Here is a 24,089-nt window from a genome sequence, read left to right on the forward strand (position 1 = left end):
AATAATTTATAATTGTTGTAATTATGCTTTGTGCTGAGGTGCTGTACGTTACTGTATTTCATTCTGGAAGTGTTGTATAGTGAATATGGAAAATGGTACCTTCTGTGCCGGCTGCATTCCCATGTTGCTGGTCACAAGGCCACCAAACTGGTCTACGATGGTGTTGCGCACTCCAGCAGGAAAGCGTGGTGGGACTAAGCTGTTTACTGAACATGCACGTCCTCGTGTGACCTTGCCCTGGGATGTAATCTGGTTTGACAATTTGGTCTGCACAGTTTGGAGAACCCGCTGGTCCAAGCATGGGAGCAAGTCAGACTTTTTGGGAATCCACTCGTCAATTCTGGGCAGAATGTACTCCTCTCTGCAGATCTGTTCCAGATCTGACTCACCCTCTGCTAGCTCCTCCTCACTATCCATAAAAACAATGTCTTCCTCCTCTGAACTAGTCATCATGTCTTCTTCCTTCCTCTGTCGTTTTATCCTCCTCTCAACTTTCTTCCTCTTCCTTTCCCTCTTTTTCAGAGGTTCACTTTTATGACATTTACTTTTCTTACACTGTCAAAAAAGAGAAAAGGACAACAAATTCATTTCAGAATTTAATGACAGATGTAACGATAGAGAAAAGCTACTGAAATATTTTCGATTTATGAAAAGTTCCATTTTTGTTGTGTCAGCACTTACCCTATATCGTGTCATAGATTTCCATTTCTGCAAGCACTGGCTGTCAATACGGTTTGGTATCTCAGAGGCAATCTTGGACCATCGGCCTACCAATCAGGGTATGAATAACAGTAAGGCAAATATTAATGCTTGTTCATAGATGATTGGCAAGGAAGATATAATTACCTGAATGTTTTTTCAAAACATAAGAACATCAGTTTCCTGTGAGTTGTGTTATCCCATATTTGTGCATTTATGCCTTTCACAGGTCAGATTCTGTTACATTAGAAAGGAAATGCTTAGATAGTGCCAGCCAGCCAACTATGTAGTAGTTGCTAGCCAGGTTAACAAACCAACATGTAAGAGACCCAAACCATACAACCTAATTCACTTTGTTAACATTAGCTAAGCAGCTAGATTGGAGCTCAAAATTGTTTATCTGTATTAATAAATCAATCAATAACATTTATCCATTCAACAATGATAAGCAAAATAAAAGCTAAAATGGTTTGTGTACCACAGTGCTCTAACCACATCACTGTGTAACCACAAAAAAAAAAAAAAAAAAAAAACAAGAATCAGAAGATGCTCAAAAAAAGAAAAAAAAATCACAAATCCATGGTTCGGCAACAGGAAGTCCATCTGCTTGTTTGTACAGTTGCCTATTTATGGTAACATTTGAGAACAACTATATTTATGGCAGTAGACCCTATAGTAAATACATTAATTATTACTCCCAGTACACAGACAATATTTTCATGATTTGGTCAAGGACTGAAAACCTCCTCATGGATTTCTTTACATTCTCAATTCTAGACTCACCCTCAATTTCCTGTTCATTAAGAAAAAATACAGAAATGATCCCTTCTTAGATATGAGATTAGATCACAACACAAATGAGTAGATCACAATAATGTATAAAAAAAACCTCTACTATCCATTTGAGTCTTTCAGTGTGGTGTAATGTTAATTGTGAATTGTATACTGAGTTGTATAACCAGTTCCATTGAGGACCCCTGGTGATCTGTGTATTGGTGGTGGTGAACTGCATGTTATGGGTGACCGTTTGGTTGAATATTGCTATCTCCTATCACAGAGTATTTCACAGGACCACAGAACCAAACCTGACCAGGCGGGGGACAAAGAGAAAACCTGTACAGTTGAACCAGGAGACCAAGTCCTGGTAAAAACATACCAAAAGAAAACCTTCAATCCCAGCTGGTCCAGACCACATACAGTTTTACTCACAACCCTGTCAGCTGTCTGAGTGACTGGAATTCCAGTGTGGATCCATATCACTAGACTAAGGAAATACAAGGGTGAGACCCAACATGGGGCACAATAACCCCCGTCTATCCTTCTGGGTCCTGGGAGCCATTTCTCTTGTGTGTCTCCAGGCAGACACATGGATCCGCAGTACGAGAATGTGCACCAAGCAGCTGGACCCGGGATGGACTCGCAACTGTCAATCGTACCAGATGGGGCTCCATGCGATGCAGCTGGAGCTGGAGGATAACTGACTGTCATTTTTGGGGTATAAGGAACCCTGTTAAATTGATAGAAGACCCCTGTTGTATGTTTTGAATGGTATTGATTTGGAAGGATCCAAGAGTGTGGGTGGATACAGGAATGGGCTGGGGAGAGGGAATTAAAATTCATGAGAATATTAATTGCAATAAAACTGCTGCAGGACTGGAGGAAGATGGTCGTCCCACTCTGAAGGCCATATATGAGCAAAGTGGTGAGACACGTACTAAATGCAGTCCTCCAGAGAAGCCTGGCGCATGCCCTAAATTGTACAATGAACCTAAAGTCGAATTGTCCTCCGAAGGATAAACTCTGCCCAGCCTAGTAGGTCTATCAATCAGACACTCTCGTTTAATTGTCAAAGTAAATCATATTATCTGGCCTAAAAACTGTTCCATTTTCACAGAATTCATCCAAATATTGATCAGCACTATGTTACAAAGGTTACCCAAGTGTTTGGAAAATTGTCTTCCAACTTAATAGCCAGGCAGAATATTTTTACAAAGCAGTCTACAGTCCAAGAATCGGCAACAAAAGTTAGCTACATGCTGTCACACAAAATCACAAAACACAGCAAGCCATTTTCAGATGGTGAGTTTTTAAAAGACTGTATGGTAGAGGCGGCGAGCATACTGTGCCCTGACAAGAAAAGTCAGTTTGAAAATGTGATTGTCCCGTTGTACAGTTACTTGGCCTGTGGAAGTCATTGATGAAGAGTTGACTGCTGAATTGTCAAAAAGGGCATCCGTTTGGATTGTTTTATGAAAGTAAATCTTTTTATTGTAACCGCAGAGTACACCAGATTGACATAAAGCTGTAAAAAATGTCAGGCCTTTGAGTAGGCTGGCAAATAGGCTACTGTAATCTGTCATGTACATCAAATTCATGTCATTTAATATAACAGCACTATGCGTTTCATGTTTCATTTCAATCGTCCAATGTGTGGCCCTCGGCTTACTTTATCAAAGTAAGTATGGCCATCTGGAAAAAAATGTTGCCCACCCCTAGTTTCTAGTGCCATTGAAATTGTGTTTACTGTTAACCCAGTGGCTCCCACCCATCCTGCAATATCTGAGAGCAAATCCCTACACATTAACCCAACGGGTACTTCTATCACTATCGGCTCTATTCTAGTCGCTCCGGATATCACCGCTAACAATTCCATTCCAGCACTCAATAGTTGGATGTTGGACCCCAATAACTCCTTTGAGAGAGCGCTTATGGCAGCTTCTGACAGAATTGAGAAGTTAGTCAAAGAAACTGGTCCAAAAATTAAGCACGCTCTCATCTCTACTCGGGAAGCTGCTGATGCCTCCCTATGCTCTGATAAGCACTACCATAGTGCAGCTAGAAAGGTGACAAGTGTGGCCCAATGGCTCAAAGGTACTGAACTTGCTGGGAGTAGCACCCCTTGGGGGTGGCTTTGGGTGGTAATATCTCAGGGTATCTGTGGACTAAATATTGTCACCTTTGTTTTAGTTCTTTGTATGTATCATAAGTACGTATTCTGATCAATAATGTGTCGTATGATGTCACCTACTCCAACTTGAATAATTCTATTGAAAATGGTAACATGGTTAGAGCCTGAGCAGTGGTGGGGAGGATGTCTCCTCCCCTGAATACAAAATGGGGGAATGATAGGTTTGAACTAGTTCCATTCTATTTAAAAATGCCTTTTGTTTGAACTACATTTTGTATTTACATTCCCACACACACTCTGCAATAGCCGTCTGACTGTTAGAAAAGAAAAAGTCACCTGACAAGGGTTTATATTTTTATCAGTGTCAGTGTCCTAGTCACGTGACAATGGCATGCTGATGAAATCACTGGAACCGTAACAGTGCTTTAACTGCTATTAGCCACAGTAGGAAATTGAGAAAGAGAGCACGCGAGAGGAAGAGACAAACACTACACACACACTATCCCTACAGTGGAGAATCTGACAATTTCAGAGGAGGAGAGACTATTGAGAGCATGAGAGCTGGTTCTCAGATATTCTGTTTAGCTGCCAAACTGTCTATAAGTTTTCAAGGCAGTCTAATTGTTACGCTAAATAACATTTAGATGTTATTTCATTGTATACAGGCTACACACTTCTATTATTGAGTAGGTATCATTTACTTGAAAATAAATATGGGAAATAAAAATATACATACATGAAAATAAAACAAACTACCGATACAGACAGTGGAAACATTAATAGGCTACTCATCCGTTGACGTAGGCCTACAATTATAAAGCTTTGGAAAAAAAAAAAAAAAAAAACTAGGGTAGCTCTCTCTCCTGTTCACATAATCCCCCCTCCCAATCTATAGACAATCAGCATATCTCAAAGGTGTAGGGCTCACAAACGTTGTTAACATTTGAACCACAGTTTGAACCCAATATGAGATTAATGCTCTCAAGTTCTACATCCATCACTCATACCTCATCAAAAGTCAAACCGTTTGTCCCATTGGGGTGAGTGTAGAGACAATTGTACAGCCGCTATCTTAAGTAAATAATTCAGTAACATTAATCATTACAGCTTGCCTGTAAATAACCAAGTGCATTTATGCCTACCTGCTCCATACTTCTCGACCAGATTTATCAACATGGCCTCCTCCTCCCGGCTCCAGCGACCTTTTTTCACATCCCCACTCAGGCAGTCCAAGTATCTGCAACACCAGAACTTGTTTTCGTCTCTGCCAATAATTTGTTTTTATTTTATGCTTTTTATTTTATGCAACAGGCATTACAACACAGTTCATTTATACACTCATTTCAATCAATGTAAAAAGTAAAACAACAGTCATGGTCATTGGTACAAATGCTCAGATATTTCAGTTAAATATTACACACCTTAATAATAATAATCATCATCATCACTGTCATTATAACCACCACCACCATCGTAACAATAATAATACTACTAATAATCATACTAATATGAATATTAAAACAGATACCAAGTGAAAGAAGTGAAAGAAGTCTCTGAACCCAAAGGGGCTTCACAATAATTCTGTACATATTTAAGAAAATAAATATGCATGAGAAAAAACAAATACTATAGAACATTAACAGTTTTTGTCTTTGGACTAATTAGTTTTTGAAAACATTGTTAATAGAAAAACAAGCCTTAGACGCAAGTGTGTATCAAACACTTTGGAGTTTGCTGTGGGCAGTTTACTGGTCTGATATGGGAATATTGTAATGAATTACAGCTCCATAAAATTTTGGACATTTTATGGTGAAATGGGTTGTCTTGCACAAAATTAATGGCTGTGGGTGTGGTGGGGGCCATTTTCCCCTTTGCGGTTTTCAGCATGAGAGAGGAGCAGATTCACCAAGTTACATTCACAGCAGAAGAAAGGAGGTGCTTCTGAGAGAGATCCACGCACGGCAGTGAATATATTTATATGCTCTCAGGGTCATGGTCCTCATCATGGTTATGGTCATTTTCTGAATCAGTTGTTCACGTGTACAATGAAAGACAACCAACAGACCAGACCGACCAACCAACAGACCAGACCGACCAACCACTTTATATTCCTGTGTACATGGTAATCTGGTTATTATATCCCGAACAGGCTCCTGAATACAGTATAGATCCCTTCAGAAATAGAAAAGGGATCAAAGATCCCTGAATGACAATACAAAAAATACCTTGAACTAACATAAGTCAGCATGATTAGGCCATTACAGATATAGGCAATACAACCTCCGGTGAGAAGAAAAACGTGCAATACTGCAAATAATGCCATATTCTAAAGATCTCAACTAAACTACTGTGTGTTTCCGTAAAAGTAACAGCAGATCCAGAAAGACAAGTGTTGAGAGTACCTGGATACCAGTATCTATTAAAAGAAAAATACAAATCTTCATCTACAAACCCAACTCAGAAAAAGTTGGTATGGTATGGAAAATGCAAATAAAAAGAAAGCAGTGATTTCTAAATTTACTTTGACTTGTATTTCATTGCAGACAATATGAACACAAGATATTTCATGTTTTGTCTGGTCAACTTCATTTCATTTGTAAATATACATCCATTCGTGCCATTCATACCTGCAACACATTCCAAAAAAAGTTGGGACGGGAGCAATTTAGGGCTAGTAATGAGGTAAAATAATTAAATAATGATGTGATTTGAAACAGGTGATGTCAACAGGTGATTGGCAATCGTTGGCCCATCTTCATCATGATTACAGTTTGCCAACAAACGTGTGAGAAAATTATTGAAATGTTTAAAAACAATGTTCCTCAAAGAAAGATAGGAAGGGATTTGGATATTTCACCCTCTACGGTGCATAACGTAATTAAAAGATTCAAGGAATCTGGAGGAATTTCAGTGCGTAAGGGCAAGGGCGCAAGCCTAAGCTGAATAACTGTCATCTCCAATCCCCCAGATGGCACTCCATCAAAAACTGTCATTCATCTATACGTGATATACAGTGCTGGCCAAAAGTATTGGCACCCCTGCAATTCTGTCAGATAATGCTCAATTTCTCCCAGAAAATGATTGCAATTACAAATGTTTTGGTAGTAATATCTTCATTTATTTTGCTTGCAATGAAAAAACACAAAAGACAATGAAAAAAAAATTAAATCAATTATCATTTTACACAAAACTCCAAAAATGGACCGGACAAAAGTATTGGCACCCTCAGCCTAATACTTGGTAGCACAACCTTTGGACAAAATAACTGCAAACAACCGCTTCCGGTATCCATCAATGAGTTTCTTACAATGCTCTGCTGGAATTTTAGACCATTCTTCTTTGGCAAACTGCTCCAGCTCCCTGAGATTTGAAGGGTGCCTTCTCCAAACTGCCATTTTCAGATCTCTCCACAAGTGTTCTATGGGATTCAGGTCTGGACTCATTGCTGGCCACTTTAGAAGTCTCCAGTGCTTTCCCTCAAACCATTTTCTAGTGCTTTTTGAAGTGTGCTTTGGGTCATTGTCCTGCTGGAAGACCCATGACCTCTGAGGGAGACCCAGCTTTCTCACACTGGGCCCTACATTACGCTGCAAAATTTGTTGGTAGTCTTCAGACTTCATAATGCCATGCACACGGTCAAGCAGTCCAGTGCCAGAGGCAGCAAAGCAACCCCAAAACATCAGGGAACCTCCGCCATGTTTGACTGTGGGGACCGTGTTCTTTTCTTTGAAGGCCTCGTTTTTTTTCCTGTAAACTCTATGTTGATGCCTTTTCCCAAAAAGCTCTACTTTTGTCTCATCTGACCAGAGAACATTCTTCCAAAATGTTTTTGGCTTTCTCAGGTAAGTTTTAGCAAACTCCAGCCTGGCTTTTTTATGTCTCTGGGTCAGAAGTGGAGTCTTCCTGGGTATCCTACCATAGAGTCCCTTTTCATTCAGACACCGACGGATAGTACGGGTTGACACTGTTGTACCCTCGGACTGCAGGACAGCTTGAACTTGTCTGGATGTTAGTCGAGGTTCTTTATCCACCATCCGCACAATCTTTCGTTGAAATCTCTCGTCAATTTTTCTTTTCCGTCCACATCTAGGGAGGTTAGCCACAGTGCCATGGGCTTTAAACCTATTGATGACACTGCGCACGGTAGACACAGGAACATTCAGGTCTTTGGAGATGGACTTGTAGCCTTGAGATTGCCCATGCTTCCTCACAATTTTGCTTCTCAAGTCCTCAGACAGTTCTTTGGTCTTCTTTCTTTTCTCCATACTCAATGTGGTACACACAAGGACACAGGACAGAGGTTGAGTCAACTTTAATCCATTTTAACTGGCTGCAAGTGTGATTTAGTGATTGCCACCACCTGTTATGTGTCACAGGTAAGTAACAGGTGCTGTTAATTACACAAATTAGAGAAGCATCACATGATTTTTCAAAGGGTGCCAATACTTTTGTCCGGCCCATTTTTGGAGTTTTGTGTAAATTGATACTTGATTTGACTTTTTTTTTCTTTCTCTTTTGTGTTTTTTTATTGCAAGCAAAATAAATGAAGATATTACTACCAAAACATTTGTAATTGCAATCATTTTCTGGGAGAAATTGAGCATTATCTGACAGAATTGCAGGGGTGCCAATACTTTTGGCCAGCACTGTAACCACATGGGCTCAGGGTTACTTTGCCAAACCTTTGTCAAGCACTACAATATGTAGTTACATCCACAAATGCCAGTTAAAACTTTACTGTGCCAAAAGGAAACCTTAGGTTAACCGTGTCCAGAAGTGCTGTTGACTACTCTAGGCTTGGAGGCATCTGGGATGGAGCATCACACAGTGGAAACGTGTATTGTGGTCAGATGAATCAGTATTTCAGGTCTTTTTTGGATGAAATGGACGCCATGTGCTCCGGACCAAAGAAGAAAAGGACCATCCAGACTGTTACCAGCAACAAGTCCAAAAGCCAGAGTCTGCCATGGTATGGGTTATGTCAGTGCACTTGGCAAAGGTAACTTACACTTCTGTGATGGCACTATTAATGCTGAAAAGTACATAGAGATTTTGGAGCAACATATGCTGCCTTCAAGATGACATCTTTTCCAGGGACACCCATGCACATTTCAACAGGACAATGCAAAACCACATTCTGCACACATTACAAAGGCATGGCTACAGAGGAGGGTGCGAGTGCTGGACTGGCCTGCCTGCAGTCCCGGCCTGTCCCCAACAGAGAATGTGTGGCACATTTTGAAATGCAAAATGCAACAATGAAGACCCCGTACTGTTGCACACCTTAAGACTTGTTTGCAGGAAGAATGGGACAAAATTACACCTGAAACTCTTCATCACTTGGTGTCTTCAGTCCCTAAACGTCTTTTAAGTGTTGTGAAAAGGAATGGCAACATTACAAAGTGGTAAATGCTTTATTGTCCCAACTTTTTCTGAAATATGTTGCAAGAATCAAAATTGAAATAAGTGTTTATTTTGAAAAAACAATAAACTTCACGAGGTAAAAAAATCAAATAATGTGCTGTTGTATTGTTTTCAATGTAGTACAGGTCAAGGATAATTTCCAAATCACTGTTTTCAGTTTTAATTATAATTTAACATACCGTCCCAACTTTTTCTGATTTGGGGTTGTAAACCAGGGAAACTGGTTGCCTTTAAACAGTAGATCCAGTAGGCTGCCTTTGCAACACATATATAGCACTGCCAGTCAGCTCTAGTCAGCACTACCATGTTTACCATCATAGTTGTGTTTGGCCATGGGATACTTAATTCAGAACAAATACTTACTCTCAGTGACACGTTACTTTAGCTTCCTCTTGGTTGTGCTGATGTAAAAACACCCACAGACACACTCTGTCCGATAAACCACATATGTAGTGCTGCAATTTATGAAAGTCTTATTACAGGTTCTATTAGATAAGGTATCAGAGAAAGTCTTTGATCTTACTGTATTGCCACATTGATTTCAGTGACAAAAATTACCACTCATTGTGTGGTGAAACCAACAATTTTTTTTGGAAGCCAGAAGATAGCTATGTATAGCTTGTCTCCTAGAGAGGGAGTGCATCTAAAGCTTACACTGGATATCTGTAAAAATTTCTTAGAGTACACCATCACACCTACCTAGGTCGTTTTACTCAGAAACACAGTAGTCCTCCCAGTTATAAGTATATTGTTATAAGTAACAAAAATCCATCCATCTTATGTCTTCTTATTTGCCTATTTTTAACACCTTCATCAAAATGTGTAGATCCAGATAGACTTAAGCTGGGTGCATTTGAATTTTGAATAGTATTCAAATAAGAATAATGCTGGAATAATCATTCATGAAAGGAAAGTTTTCATACAAAACCTTCATCAATGCTTGAGGCAGAAGTTGCTCATAATTACTGGGATCTGTTTCTCCAGCCATAATTTTACCGTAAGAACATGAAGCAGAAGTATGAATGGCATCTTATTTGTTTGACATTCAACACAACTTAAATTTCCATGGGAGGACAGATTATTGTTTTGTCTTTTTACAGTTTCTGCAACCCTGCTTTGGAATCACCAATTATACATTAGGTTAATCTAATTGCAAAAACCTCTCCACTGAATCAGGAGCACTGAAGCAAGATGAATACAATCGTCTGATACACTCACGTGCTGCTAATGGCTATTTTGCATACTACAAGTCCCACAGTGCACTACAGTGATGCAAGCACTGATTGAAGGATTAGTGCACATCCTCTGACATCATCTAAGAAACTCACTGTGGTCAGCCTGCAATCAACATGAGCACATGAGCCACTACATGCAGATTTAAAAAAAAAAAAAAAAAAAAAAAACTAAATAAGAAGAAACAAAACACAAAATATATATAGCTCCACGCAGCAATGAAGGGGCCAAGCACCTCAGGGCCACCAGGTAGACAACCAATGAGAAGAACCCCTGAACAAGACACCAGCCCATCACAGGGTGAACAGACACCCACCCTTACACTCACACCTACAGGCAATATAGCATGTTCAATTGACATTACCTGAATGTGTTTGGACTGTGTTAGAAAAGCAGAATACCCAGAGGAAACCCACATGAACACAGGGACAAGGTACAAACTGAATGCAGACGCACCCCGTACTTGAAACGTCCATATTGTTAGGCAGTAGTGCAACCCATTTGCACCACCGTACTGCGCCCCACTACATAATTGTCAAATTTAAACATAAGCAGTGCCATAAAATGCAGTGTGCCTTCTTGGGACATTGCAATGAGAAGTGCCAACGCTGTTGGAGGAGTGCAATTTTTGGGTATTTGCCATTTTTCCCCACGATTTTGGATTTTTTCAAAGAACGTACCATATTAGCTGAATATAACATGTCCCTGATTAGAAAGGAACCCCCATTTTTCAACACCTTTATTTGGTAAGACTTTTTGAAGATCAAATCTTATTTTTTAAAGAAATCATTTCATTTGATATCAATTTAAGAAAACACACTGAATAAAACAAGGCACGGTGACATATCTTCTACATATTTTAGATAAAATTCCCACATTTAACTATTAAAATGTAATCACATTTTCAAATGAATAAGTTTTTAAATAGAAATAAAAAATACACTCATCTACTGGGATTTCTCATGCCACTGAACAATCTCAGATAAATGGCGCCACGACATTAAAAAGTCTAGTCTTCCAATGTAAGACAACTCCACTCTTCAGATGTAATTTCTGAAGTAGAACCCCCCCCCCCATCCTACATTCAGGTCAATATGGAAAGTTCAAGTGTTTCTTCAACACTATTTAGTGTATTAGTTGTGCCAGTAGGTCAAAAGGTGCAGGAGATTTTAAGTGCTACAAACTGATTGTATCTTAGCAGCCATGCCATTTGGACATTGAACTGTGTGTTCATTTCCCAGTTAGGACCTGACATGTAATGATAAGTATGTAAGCATGTGTACCGACTTTTATGCCAAAGAACAAAAGCATTGCAGATATGGCTCTTCCTTTATGGTGCCTTCACGGCGAATTTGTGGGTACACTGCGGCCATATTGTTCAACCTGGCAAATATCCTTTAACAACTCTTAAAGACAATGGTCCAAAGAGTTAATACACAAAACCTCATTGTGCCATAACTCTAGGAGGAGATGGTTAAATGTGTTTTTGACAAAATCAAAGATGGATGAAACACAAAATGGCTGACGCGGAGGTTTCATAAATTCCCAGTTAGGATCCTTAACTTTGATGAAGCACAAGAAATGTAGTTGAAATATCTGCTTTTGTGCAGGAGTAATGGGGATTGAAATGTTTTTGTTTAAATGGTATAGCGCCCCCAAGTGGCCAAATTCCATGAAAGTTGGTGCATACCCAGTATTACTAATACCAACAAAGTGTACCAAGTTTGGCATCACTCCAACAAAGCACTGCTGAGATATGGCTCACTTCCTGTTTTGGTGTCTTCACCGTGGAATTTCATTGGACGACAGCGGCCATATTGTTTGCCCGAGTAAAATTATTTGAATAATTTTTGGTCAGACCCCTCTGTAGATGATCCTATCACCATCCAATTTGGTACGTATCAACGGTCTAGGACTAGTTCGCAAAAGTAGGTTTTTTGAAAAATTCAAAATTGTGGAAAAACCAATATGGCGGACCTTAATGGCAATGGATGCATTCAAATCGCCATGATCCAAGGATTCAGGGGACAAAAGATCACAACCCTAGGACAAACAGTTCAAAAGTTATAAGCAAAAATGTACCTTGAAATTTGGCCTGTTGGTGGCTCTACAGAGATGGATGGATTGACCCCAAATGTGATGCCTGGATACTTTGGACTGTCCTCTATCAATGGGTGAAATTTTATAAAAATCCACCAAGGGGTTTTGTGGGCTGCCATAGACTCCCATTGCGGAAAGTATAATAATGGTGAAAAATTCTAACAATAACCTTCGGTGCTTGGCCCCTAATAAAAGGGTTCAAATCAAGTCTAAAAAGACTGGGATTTCAAAGTGTTATAAAAGTAGAACTGGTCTGTGCAGCGCAGATGTTCTCTGGCAAAGAGTTCCATAGCTTAGTAGCCTGCACATTGAAGGTGATGTCACTCTTCAGGTGGGTTTTGGGCACAGAGGGAAAAAAAACTTATCTAACCATCTGAGAACCTACTGAGGTACATAAGGGTTTATTAATGGAACAATGTAATCGGGGTAGATCATTCAAAGCAAGGTTGCTGCTGGAAATGGTGTTGGTGGCCATATAGGGTGCAGTTTTCCCTCTGGATCTAATAGGAAAACAATGCCCCAGGGCAATGATGGGGACACTGTGTCGTATGAAAGAGCGCCACTAACCAGATGAGACATTAAACCGAGGCCCTGACCTTCTATAGTCATTAAAAGATCCCATGACACTCCTTGCAAATAGCAGGGGGTTCAACAGTATCCTGGCGAAAAGCCCAATCAGACCTTTTCAACCTAGCCATCTAATAATTCCCAAGTGTAACTGGCTAAACTGTGAGAAGACCTTTAAATTCAAACTTCACAACCTGATCAAAACCTTTGCAAACCAAGTGAAAGTGCAGTTAAAGTTTTCATTCACAAAGTACAGAGTCAAACCAATGTTTCACCTGTGACCCAATAAATTTTCAAATTTGCCGGCCCTATAGAAAATTCGCTTTATTCAGCAATTTCAACGTTCGACTACGCTAGGACTAGCCTAGAGTTGAGTACTCCCACAAACACCGGATCTTGTCTTACCTGTCCCTGCACTGTCCATCGTTCCTGCCAGGGACCTCATTTCGTATTTTCCACCAGTCACGGACACCATATTTTGCCACTGCTTTCAGCAACATCTACAGTTAACCAACATCAAACACACATTAGATCCATGTTAACAGGAATTCACCCAGAAAAGGTCACTTCACTCTCTTTCTATAACCTCCTATCGATAAAAGACATTACAGTAAGAGAAAAAAAACAATCAAATAAAATTAGACAAATGTGTGCTTATTTATATGTATGCTTACAAAACAAAAAAACCTATCCTCACCTCATCCTCCTCTTTAGTCCAATGGCCTTTCCTGAGGCTTGGGTCAAGAACTTGTGTCCAGCGATATATCAGCTGGGCTGCCTCTCGGCCCTCGATGAAATATGAGACTGTAGGGGAAAGCATGACAAATTTTCAATTATGAACTGTAAAATCACCATGCCAACACAAACATAGCCCAAACATTAGTGGTTTGGTAGCATAAGGAGTTCACACCTTATCCAGGGAAAGTAACCTTTATAAATGCTAAAACTAATAATGTATTCTTTTAATGTACTTGTATCTATTCAAATTGTGCACATTCCCTTCAGTATTTATTCACAACCCTAAATTGGTAGGAACACAAAACACAACTGTTCAAGTATTAAATGTTATGACTTAATCTTAATAGCATCACAATGAGTAAATTAATGTTTTATTTAAAATTTTATTTAAGAAAATATGAGGGTCACATTTATTCACAATAAAAAACTCTAAAACAAAAAACAATTCTATACCATGATTATGCTTTTTATTCAATAAGGGTATCTGAGGCATTGCCATTTTCTTTGAGCATAAAGAGTTAAAACACATAAAATATGATTCAGTGAATTATTGTGGTTAAGGTCAGAGAGTTCTCTGAAGACTGCAAGCAAATTGTCTTTGACTTTCATAAATTTGATGATGGCAATAATATTCACAGAGAGCTACATCTTGCATGTGTTACACTTGTGACTTATGTTCAGTAATTTAATACCATAGTCCTTATACCATACCATACCATAGTCCTTATGGTAAACGAGCGTTGTGGAACAAGTGCATACCTTTTTTACAGTTTTACAACAGAATTACAAAACTCAGGAGAGGAGTCATTAATGCATTCAGCATGAACCCAATTCAAGGCACCAATAAGCAGCAGCAATATAGATTTAAAAGGACATCTACACTGACAAAAGAAGCACAAAAGAAAAGCCCTGCATGAAATGGAAAGTCATTTTTAACATTTAACACTCATTATTATTAGAAGCATTATTATTATTACTATTGCTATTAAAATATATTTAATGTTTTTGGAAAGCTAGCCATCTATTAATCACATGGCAGTACTTGCTTCAGTGTACTAGCTCACTAGGTTAATACTAAAAGCAATTACTAACTGTAGCTAGTTAACCACAGAGACAGCTAAAAATGACCAGTAAACAATGAACCTTATTTTATTTCCATTAACTACCATTTATTTAACAAGAACTCTGACGACAACAAGATTTGTGAAACTGCTGCTGTAATATGCAGGCACATTATGCCTTTAATCTTTTATTCTCAATGAGTGGAGGTAGGAAAGCTGATCCTGTATCTGTTACAAATAGTTGTTGTGACATTTGTGTTAATTTCTTATCCAATTTCTTACAGCCAACAAATTGATATCTGTAATATTAATTAATTGATCTGGTATAAACACCCTACAGTATTTGATAATAAATATGACAGAAAATACAGTGATTTTTTAGTGATATCGCCTGCATGTGTAAAAATGAGGAAACTGTCATCTCACTTTCCTTCCCCATCACCTTAGAGTACATGTTTCTTACTCTGAGTATATGGGATAAAATTGCCAACGCGCATCTTCTCCACCAACTCTTTCAGGACCTGGTCCTCCTCCTTGGTCCAAGCCTTCTTCTTGAAGCCCTTGTGGATATAGCGTTGGTGTGTCTGGAGGCACATGAAGGCAGTCCTGTTGGTCTGAAATGAGAGAAAAGAGTGCAAGCCATGAAGACCACCATTTCAAAGATTTTTTTCTTATACAACACATACTTGAAACCACATGACCACAGAAGTTATCTTTAGTTTTACAAACAAGGTTAAAATGCCACACCCATTCCAAAATTCCTATCTGAAGGTAATTGCATCAGACAGTATATTAAATTAATCTAACTTTCAGTCATGAACACTGTATAAGACAGTGGTGTATCCAGAGTGTACCGAAGCTCGGCCCATTCCAACATAGAGGAATGTAATTCTATATGCATTTTTATTCAACATTTCTTAAATATACAACAAATTTTACAATCAGCGTTGGAAAATACATACAGAGATGTGTAGAGAAACAATTGTTACTCAATTATTTTAAGAAACAACTATTGTAGAGTTAAAGTCATACAAATGAGCGCTGCAACTCACACTCTTCACCAGGAACACAATTCTTAAATACTTGATTATGGGGGGATAGCAAGCAATCAAACCTAGTAAACAAACCTGAAGGTTCCAACGAGCCTTACCAAGAAGGACAAAAAAAAAAACAAGGCCTTGATTCCAAAGACTATTATGAATGGGCCAAAGGCCATTAAGGCTCTGTTGGGATTGCCTCTGGGAAACTACAAATAAAGGTTCCCTAGTTCCCCAGGACCAAACTGAGCACCCAGGTAGGCATGAGCTACAGGGTAAAAATCAGGGTAGAAAGAGAAGTGTAAGGCAGCATTTGACCCCACAGGCAAAGAAACTCTTGTTTGCTGAGCTTTTACAAGACAAGACTAAAAAGAAAACACTCATGGACACAGACCTCATGCCTGCATGATGAGAAGTTAGCACAAAATAACTCCTAATTAGGTGAGCTTGGATGAATCTGATTCATCTGATTTTTAATGATGTCGGTTCATTTTATGTAGCAACTAATGTTGCATATAGTATGTTGCATGGTTACATATAGTAACCAAAGACTTCATGGAGGTGACCAGTTGGTCCTTGCTGCATTGCCTGAGTATATTGGAGAATACTCAGGGAGGGGGGTTAATTGTGGGCTCCCTGGGAAAAAGTGGTGGTGTGGGCTAGGCAATCAGGGCCTGGAGGTGGTGCTGGTGCTGTGAGTGGCCGTGTGTATAGGGAGGGGTCCTGTGGCCCAGCAAGATGGTTGGAGAATTTGAATTTTGAACATTCTTCTGTTAGGAATATGCTAACATTTATATTTTGTCTTATTCATGAGACCTACTGCAGATTTTCACAACCATGACTGAAATTTGTTCCTGGTCATGGTGAGAGTTGATGTGCAAAATCTTAGCAGATACTGTGATGAAATGACGGAGGTTTGATGTTGAATTCCACCACCTTGCATTGAAAGCTGGTTCAGAATTAAGTTTCCTATACCCAACCTATACATTGTCGTTTTGATGTCAATATTTTAGGGATGCACAAAATTGGATTTTTGACGATATTTTCAAACTCATTTTGGTCAATTGCCGATGCCGATACCAATATGCTGCGTAATTTTAAAACGGTCTGTCTTATTTTCCGTTGCATTCTCTTCTTATGGAGCCGCGATGCTTATTTTGAATGAGCAGAGACACAAGTTACAGTCGCTGTCCAGTGTCGTGTAGGTGTACAAACACAAAAATTATGCCCTCTGTTCACGTCCCAAAGCAGGAACTAGGCGATCACGGGTTGTCTTGTTTTATTTCCCATTGTCATCTCTGCTTCCGAATCCGCATTATTTAAAAATTTTTTCACGCACCCTCCAGAAGCAGAGAAAAGTGTAGCAGCACACAGCTAGCATGCTCCCAGCTTGAGAAACTTAGCTAGGGGTCAGTCGAAACCATTAGGAACTCTGTTCGAGTACCAAAGCACGAGCTTGGCGATCGCGGGCTGTCTTGTTTTATTTCAAATCACATTCTCTCCTCACGGAGCCGCGTTATTTAAAAATGGTCTCACGCCCCTCCAGAAGCAGAGAAAAGCTCAGTAGCACATAGCTAGAATCCTCCCAGAGTGAGAAACTTAGCTATATATTTTACCCCTCCTCGCATCACTGGTGCTTTACAACCATTGCAAATATTAATTCTGTTATCTGTTTCAGATACTTCGATACAGATGACATGCTGAAGCTTGTTGCTAGTAGGGATGTCACGAGAACCAATACTTCAGTACCAAGTTGATGCCAAAATTCTGAAAACATGACGGTACTTGTTTTTCTACAGTACCGTAGGTACCAATGCTTCGGTATCAAGTCGTCCATACGACGTTTGCAATGGCTAAACGCTAAAGGCTACTGTGTTTAGGCCAACGTAATGTAACCACAGCTTGTAATAGTAGGCTACCATCCATACTGTTCAGTCTGTGTCATCCGTCATCAAAATATAACGTTAGCGTTTTAAATTAAATTTACTGATATGGTAACAGACCATTAGGCCGGAAATATTTAACTACTGCTTGCACTCTGAGTATACAGAGGTTGTGTGTGTCTTAGTACATTGTGTGTGCAGCCTCTGCTGTTTTCTTACAGTCATTGAGCTACACCTGATAACTGAAATCTCATAATTTTCCTTTCACAGTATCAGCCAGAGGAGGATGTCGACCAGCAAAGTCAGCAATCACATACACAGCCAACCATATCAGAAGCTTTTCAGAGGCACAGAAAATATCATGCCACTTTTCTTTTTTGTATTGTTAATATTTGTTATTTTTTATTATATATGGGCTTACTTATTATTTCCATATATATTTTTAATGTCTTGGCCAGGTACTGCAATTGAAATGCTGTGCCATCATAAAAAGTTGATTGTTTGTAATTAAGCACAGTATTGTTTGTTTTAAATACTTGCTACATGCCACTGTTCTTTTTTGTAATGTTAATAGTTGTTTCTTTTTATTTCTTACCTGAAGGCTACATGCCACTGTTGTTTTTTGTAATGTTCAAATGTTTTAATAAAGGAGTGTATGTTGAAGTACATGGGATTTATTGTTTTGTTTTTGTTTTTTACCGTGGTATCGAATTGGGTATCGAGAATCGTGGAATTTCATTGGTATTGGTATTGGCTACTAAATTTCTGGTATTTTGACATACCTAGTTGCTGGCACTCATAATAAACATTTAGCGTCACCGCGTGCGCATAGTTAATGCGTCACCTTATCGGCCAGGCACATCGGCAGAAATGCTCATATCTGCCAATGCTGATAATTAACTTAAGTTTTTATCGGCTGATACCGATGCCGTGCCGATATCATGCATCCCTACAATATTTATTATATTATGTAAGATTAATAATAACAAGAAAAGCATGTTTAAGGACCATTTAGGTTGCCCTTAAAAAGCCTCTTATGATAACAGCTAGTATTACAAGCTTTTGAGGGATGGTCCACATCTGTCACCATTGTTGCAGGGCCATTGTGACATCAGCTGCACTGAATGTTATATCCATGCTAGTCAATGGGAAATTTTAATCATGTAAAATCATTGTAAATCATTCAAAAACATTTCAGGTATTGACACAAAAAGAAAAAGCAATGCAATCCTGTACTAGCTGAAAGTACTGCAAAATTCAGCAAAACCAAAAACATATTTGCCAGCTGTCCGCTTGAATTGATATTTAAATTAACACAGACACATTTCACAGAGTTAAACAGCAGTAACACGGGGCACCTGTCTTGTTCTTTAAGCCAAGGCCTTTCCTAAGAAAACAGCTGAATACACATATTTTTGAGAGGCAAATAAAAACCATCAGCCATTCCAGCTAATAATGGCACAAATGACTGTACTGACTGACTTATTTTACAGAACATAACGTTACATACTCATGTTTTGTGGTGCCCTGCAGTCTAACCCATAAAGACAGTAAGCCAGTCAGCAGTCACTACCACCTAGAAAGCTTGCTGGCTAGCTAAACATGCTAAACAAACTGAAACAGATCAAAAAGATAATCTGTAATTACATTAAATGTATGTAGTAATAATTTCAATGGCAATGCAAGCATTACTACACGTTTGTCAAAACAAAATAATGAGTCTTTCAAGGGAGAAAATGGACTCAAATGGGAATTTTCAACCAAGTTAGTGCATGAAGTGCAAATTTTGTCCTTTGACAGTACTCTGAATTAGGCATACTTCATATGAACACATTACTTTGATTATTTTCATGTGATTAAGCTCTGTGGAGTACTCTGATCTTATCTGCATTACTGTAGGACTTTTGGAACATGTAAACACATTGTACTTCTTGTACTTCTGGGTTTGTACTAAAACTGCACAAGTCTGAAGATTACTGATGATGCCGATACCAACACAGCCAGTAAACTATGTCTACATAGTTTAATACAACATTACTCTGGAGGAAATGCTGCTGTCCCCTACTAATTCCTATGTCTTGAGTTTTATGTAACAAGTAGGTGATAAATACATTTTACAAACGTTAACAAATGTACAGCTGGTGTAGCACAGGGCCATGGATTGCAATTCATGTCAGAGTAGTTTGGTTGATCTTCCTGCAAAAATGAACTCCATTAACTCAGTGCTCCATAGAAAGCTACAGCAACAGACATGCACAGCACAGGTTACTTTTTCTTCAGCCCTTACCCCCAGTTCCTCTGCTATTTGATCCCAGTTGCAGTGGTTATGTTTCTCCACAATGCCCTTGAGCTTTTCAATTTCATCCTCTTTCCAGGAGGACTTGTTGATAGAGGGATGCAGGTAGTTCTCCCAAAACCTCTTGATATCCTCAGCACTACGTGTGCCCTCAAACTGCAGAGAAGACAAAAGTGCTTAACTTTGGGATGCATTATTCTGAAAGTTTACATACGGGTGCTGCCAGAGGAGGGATTTATTTCAGCAAGCCTCCTTTTTCTGGGCCATTATGGACAGCGAGTGGATATTAGTGATATTACTTCTATTATAAGAGGTAAATGCATTTCCTTCTTATACAACTTAAACAGGATTTCATTGGCATGTCTTGTCTCACTGCATTGTTCTAACGAATGCCAAACAATGATGAAAATGGCACTCCTTAGGCATACATAGCAGTGTGGGCCACTCCAGGTCATACTAGAGGTTGTTCAGCTTTATGAGAGGAAGTAATTCATTCATTCATTCACTAAAATGTCTTTTAAAACCAAGAATATCACAATTAAGAGTTCAATTTCCATTCTTGTTTAACTATTGAAAACTACTGACTCAAAGGCGAGTAAACTGCTCCCTTAAAACAATTTGCCAACAACAGTTAACTATAGCAAATACTATGTCATAAACTCATGTTTTTTATTAAAACTATCTGAGAGGAGGAACAACTGTATCCTCCCAGAGATGTCAAAATAAACTAGCTCAGTGTTTCTCAACCCTCTCCTGGAGGACCCCTTGTCCTGCATGTTTTAGATCTCTCCCTGCTCCAAAACAGCTGATTTAAATGATCAGTTTGTTATTAAGCAGCTTCAGGAGTTCATAATGAGTTGATCATTTGAATCAGCTGTGCTAGAGCAGGGAAAGATCTAAAACATGCATGGCAGGGGGTCCTCCAGGAGAGGGCTGAGAAACACTGAACTAGCTAAATAAACTAGCAAAAAAACTAGTTGTCAAACTAAAAACTAGCCAAAGATAAAAATACAAAAAGCAAGGAAATAAAGAGCATTTTTCCATCAGCCTGGCTCATGCCAGAATTTAAAACCCTAGTTCCCTGTTCAAAAATCATGAGACATAAACACCACTGGAAAGCAGAACGCATATTAAGTTCTGTTACAAGCTACTACAAATTCCAAACTGGATCCATTGGGGAATTCAAGGACCACTTTATACAGAGACTTACATCAATATTTGAAATTTTTTCCCAGTCATGGTAAGCACGGCGACTACCCATCAACTGCTCTTCAGTCATTGAGCTGCCAAGTTAAAAGGATAATGACCATGAATAATAAATGTTTGATACCGTAAAGTAGTAGAAACAGGTGAGAACAACAAGGCCTGTGGAGAGTCACAAAACCAAAAATGAAAGAAACATATCAAGACAACAGAAATTTGCAGACAATGGCTCTTAAAATGTCAGAAACACAATCATCATCATTATTTGCATAACAATCCTTTTCCATCTCAGGGACTTATATCTTCAATTACAGTAACAATAAATATAGCAGTTAGGCATTTTAAAACCAGTATCAGGATATCAGGCTTGGAGATGGAAAGTAAAAACCATAAGCTGATTCCCTTTCCTCTGAACACCCACTGGAATTGGACTGTAGAGAGCATCCTGTTTCTGATGTTAAAACAATCTCTATGGCTATGGCTATATTCAGTCATAATATCTATGCCCTATGCACACTAAATTATTTATTTAATTATTCCACAAAACAAAGTCTTTTAGTTGGCACAGTTACCTGATGTCCTCGATTTCTCTCTCTATTTGATTAATTTGTTTTTGTAGAATTTGCTTCTCCACATCATCACCCTTGATCATTTTTTCATTCAGGTACTCCACCCTACAATGCCAAAAGAGGCACAAGAGAGTCTGTTCAAATTCAGCTGTCAGTTTTGGTTAACAAACACATATTTTATCAATTGTTGTGATACAAGCTTGTTCTATACAACCTTTGTAGAGATGAAAACAGAAGCTTTTTAACAACTACAGATACACCATAACACAAAGTGAAGATTGGCATCAAAATGATATTTGATGTAATCTATATTATGTACACAAACCAGTTCATTAAATTATGTTTCATGGCTTGATGTACACATTTCCATGTATGTCCTTCTGGATTTAAAAAACCTCTTGATAATCTCAAACTTACTTGGATAGCTTGGGCTGCAACTGGCGCTTCATGGAGTCACTGATTACAGAGCTAAACAGAAGTGTCTTCTGCCATCCTGCCCCTGACACACACAGAAACATGAGGGTAATACCATTCCACAAAACATACAGTGCCATGCAAAAGTCTGGGCACCCCTGGTCAAAATTTCTCTTACTGTGAATAGTTAAGTGAGTAGAAGATGAACTGATCTCCAAAAGGCATTAAGTTAAAGATGAAACATTCTTTTAAACATTTTAAGCAAGATTAGTGTATTATTTTTGTTTTGTACAATTTTAGAGTGGAAAAAAAAGGAAAGGAGCACCAACCAAATGTTTGGGCACCCCAAGAGATTTGAGCTCTTAGATAACTTTTACCAAAGTCTCAGACCTTAATTAGCTTGTTAGGGCTATGGCTTGTTAACAATCATTGCTAGGAAAGGTCAGGTGATGCAAATTTCAAAGCTTTATAAATACTGACTATTTTGAAATTGTAAAAGATGGAAATAAAAAGTAATCTTGCTTAAAATATTAAAGAAATGTGTCATCTTTAACTTTGTCTTTTGGAAATCTGGTCATCTTTTACTCGCTTAGCTATTCACAGTAACAGAAATTTTGACCAGGGGTGCCCAAACTTTTGCATGGCACTGTACTTGTTCTCACAGACTGTCAAGCTCATCTCAATCTTCAAAGATAATTTCCCTTCTCAAACACATTATCATCACATAACTGTCTGAGACACAAGTCCTTCTTCCAGAAGCATGGCTGACCCCTATTACAAAAACAAATGAGTTTTTACTTACATCTTTTTATTTTCATTTCATCATATGTTCTTGTCCCCTTATTCATCTTTTCCCTTGTTTCTGGATTGGCTGGAGGACCCTGGGAATAGAGGCAAAATACAGCATAACTTCTAAACTGAACTGAAAAAAGTTAAGCAGCCTGCCCAGCAGACGCTTGAAAGGAGAAATACAAGATTCTACTGCTGGCTCCATGTTCCTAACACTCACTTTGCTAGGTAACTATCTTGTTAAAAATTCGCTAGTTAGCTACACATCCATTGTTTTGAAACCTCAACACATGAAAACACAAGTTAATTGACAACAAAGAGCAATTTAATATTTTTATTGTGTTTAGTAACCTAACAAAGAAGGCCAACACAATATTGAACCTGTGGTCCCTAATAATATTCTGTTCACTGATGTAAAGATTCTTTGGTGTCCACTGTGGAAAAAAATAGACTGCAGAATGAAGTCTGATGTTTTATGCAAGAAAAGAGAATCAAGGCTTTCTTTAAGAAAAGTGAAGGCTTTTAAAATTTGCAGTAAGATGCTGTTGATATTTTATCAGAGTTTGGTGACTTTTTTATGCCTGCTTGTGGGAAACGTTTTTAATAAGAATACCACTTGGTAATGTTTTAGCTGTTATAGACCTGTTCTTTAGTTTTCTTAAAGACAGAAACTGAAATATTCACAGTGATATAAGCAGGCATTAAAAGGATTACATGGTAAAGCAGTGTATTTTCTCCACTTTTTTCATGCGCTTTATGAAAACGCTGTTCAAAACAAACCTTAAACAACCACTTAATTTAGGTATCAAAGGACTGAGTTGTGTTAATAAACAAAGATGTACAGTCACCTCTTTCTTCAAATAACCAAAACAATAAAACAAGTTTAATTATTCATTGTATTGACTCATTTTCTTTGAAATTTTTCACACTTCATGTCTCCAAGCGCACTACAGTGAAGTGGGCACCAACTGGAGGCCAGGTGCTACTCCACTGAGGTCATGTGAGGAACTTGTAAGCACCTGAGGACTACCAACCCCTCTAACCATACCTATAATGTACCTCTTTCTGGCAGAACAATGCCAATCAGTTCTGCTGCTGCAGGCTCCTAATCATCTTCAGCTGATGACACAGCTGGGATTGAACTTGGGCTGTATAGCTTATGTTCAAG

At 38.6% G+C, this 24,089-nt stretch overlaps 1 protein-coding gene across 3 annotated transcripts in view; it reads right to left on the bottom strand.

Moving 5' to 3' along the window:
- The window catches only part of snapc4 (small nuclear RNA activating complex, polypeptide 4), a 52,752-nt gene that overhangs the window by 10,397 nt on the left and 18,266 nt on the right, over nt 1-24,089 (bottom strand). For all 3 annotated transcript variants that reach the window (XM_036527729.1, XM_036527730.1, XM_036527728.1), the window contains exons 8-18: nt 22,935-23,013; nt 22,136-22,217; nt 21,722-21,823; nt 21,157-21,229; nt 19,938-20,102; nt 15,194-15,344; nt 13,629-13,735; nt 13,337-13,431; nt 4,750-4,844; nt 682-767; nt 100-555 (exon numbers count right to left, since the gene is read on the bottom strand). In XM_036527729.1, coding sequence (XP_036383622.1) covers nt 100-555; nt 682-767; nt 4,750-4,844; nt 13,337-13,431; nt 13,629-13,735; nt 15,194-15,344; nt 19,938-20,102; nt 21,157-21,229; nt 21,722-21,823; nt 22,136-22,217; nt 22,935-23,013 — 1,491 coding nt within the window. The remainder of the gene's footprint in view (nt 1-99; nt 556-681; nt 768-4,749; nt 4,845-13,336; nt 13,432-13,628; nt 13,736-15,193; nt 15,345-19,937; nt 20,103-21,156; nt 21,230-21,721; nt 21,824-22,135; nt 22,218-22,934; nt 23,014-24,089) is intronic.

Source organism: Megalops cyprinoides, chromosome 4 (genome assembly GCF_013368585.1).
Source record: "Megalops cyprinoides isolate fMegCyp1 chromosome 4, fMegCyp1.pri, whole genome shotgun sequence".
NCBI lineage: Eukaryota > Metazoa > Chordata > Actinopteri > Elopiformes > Megalopidae > Megalops > Megalops cyprinoides.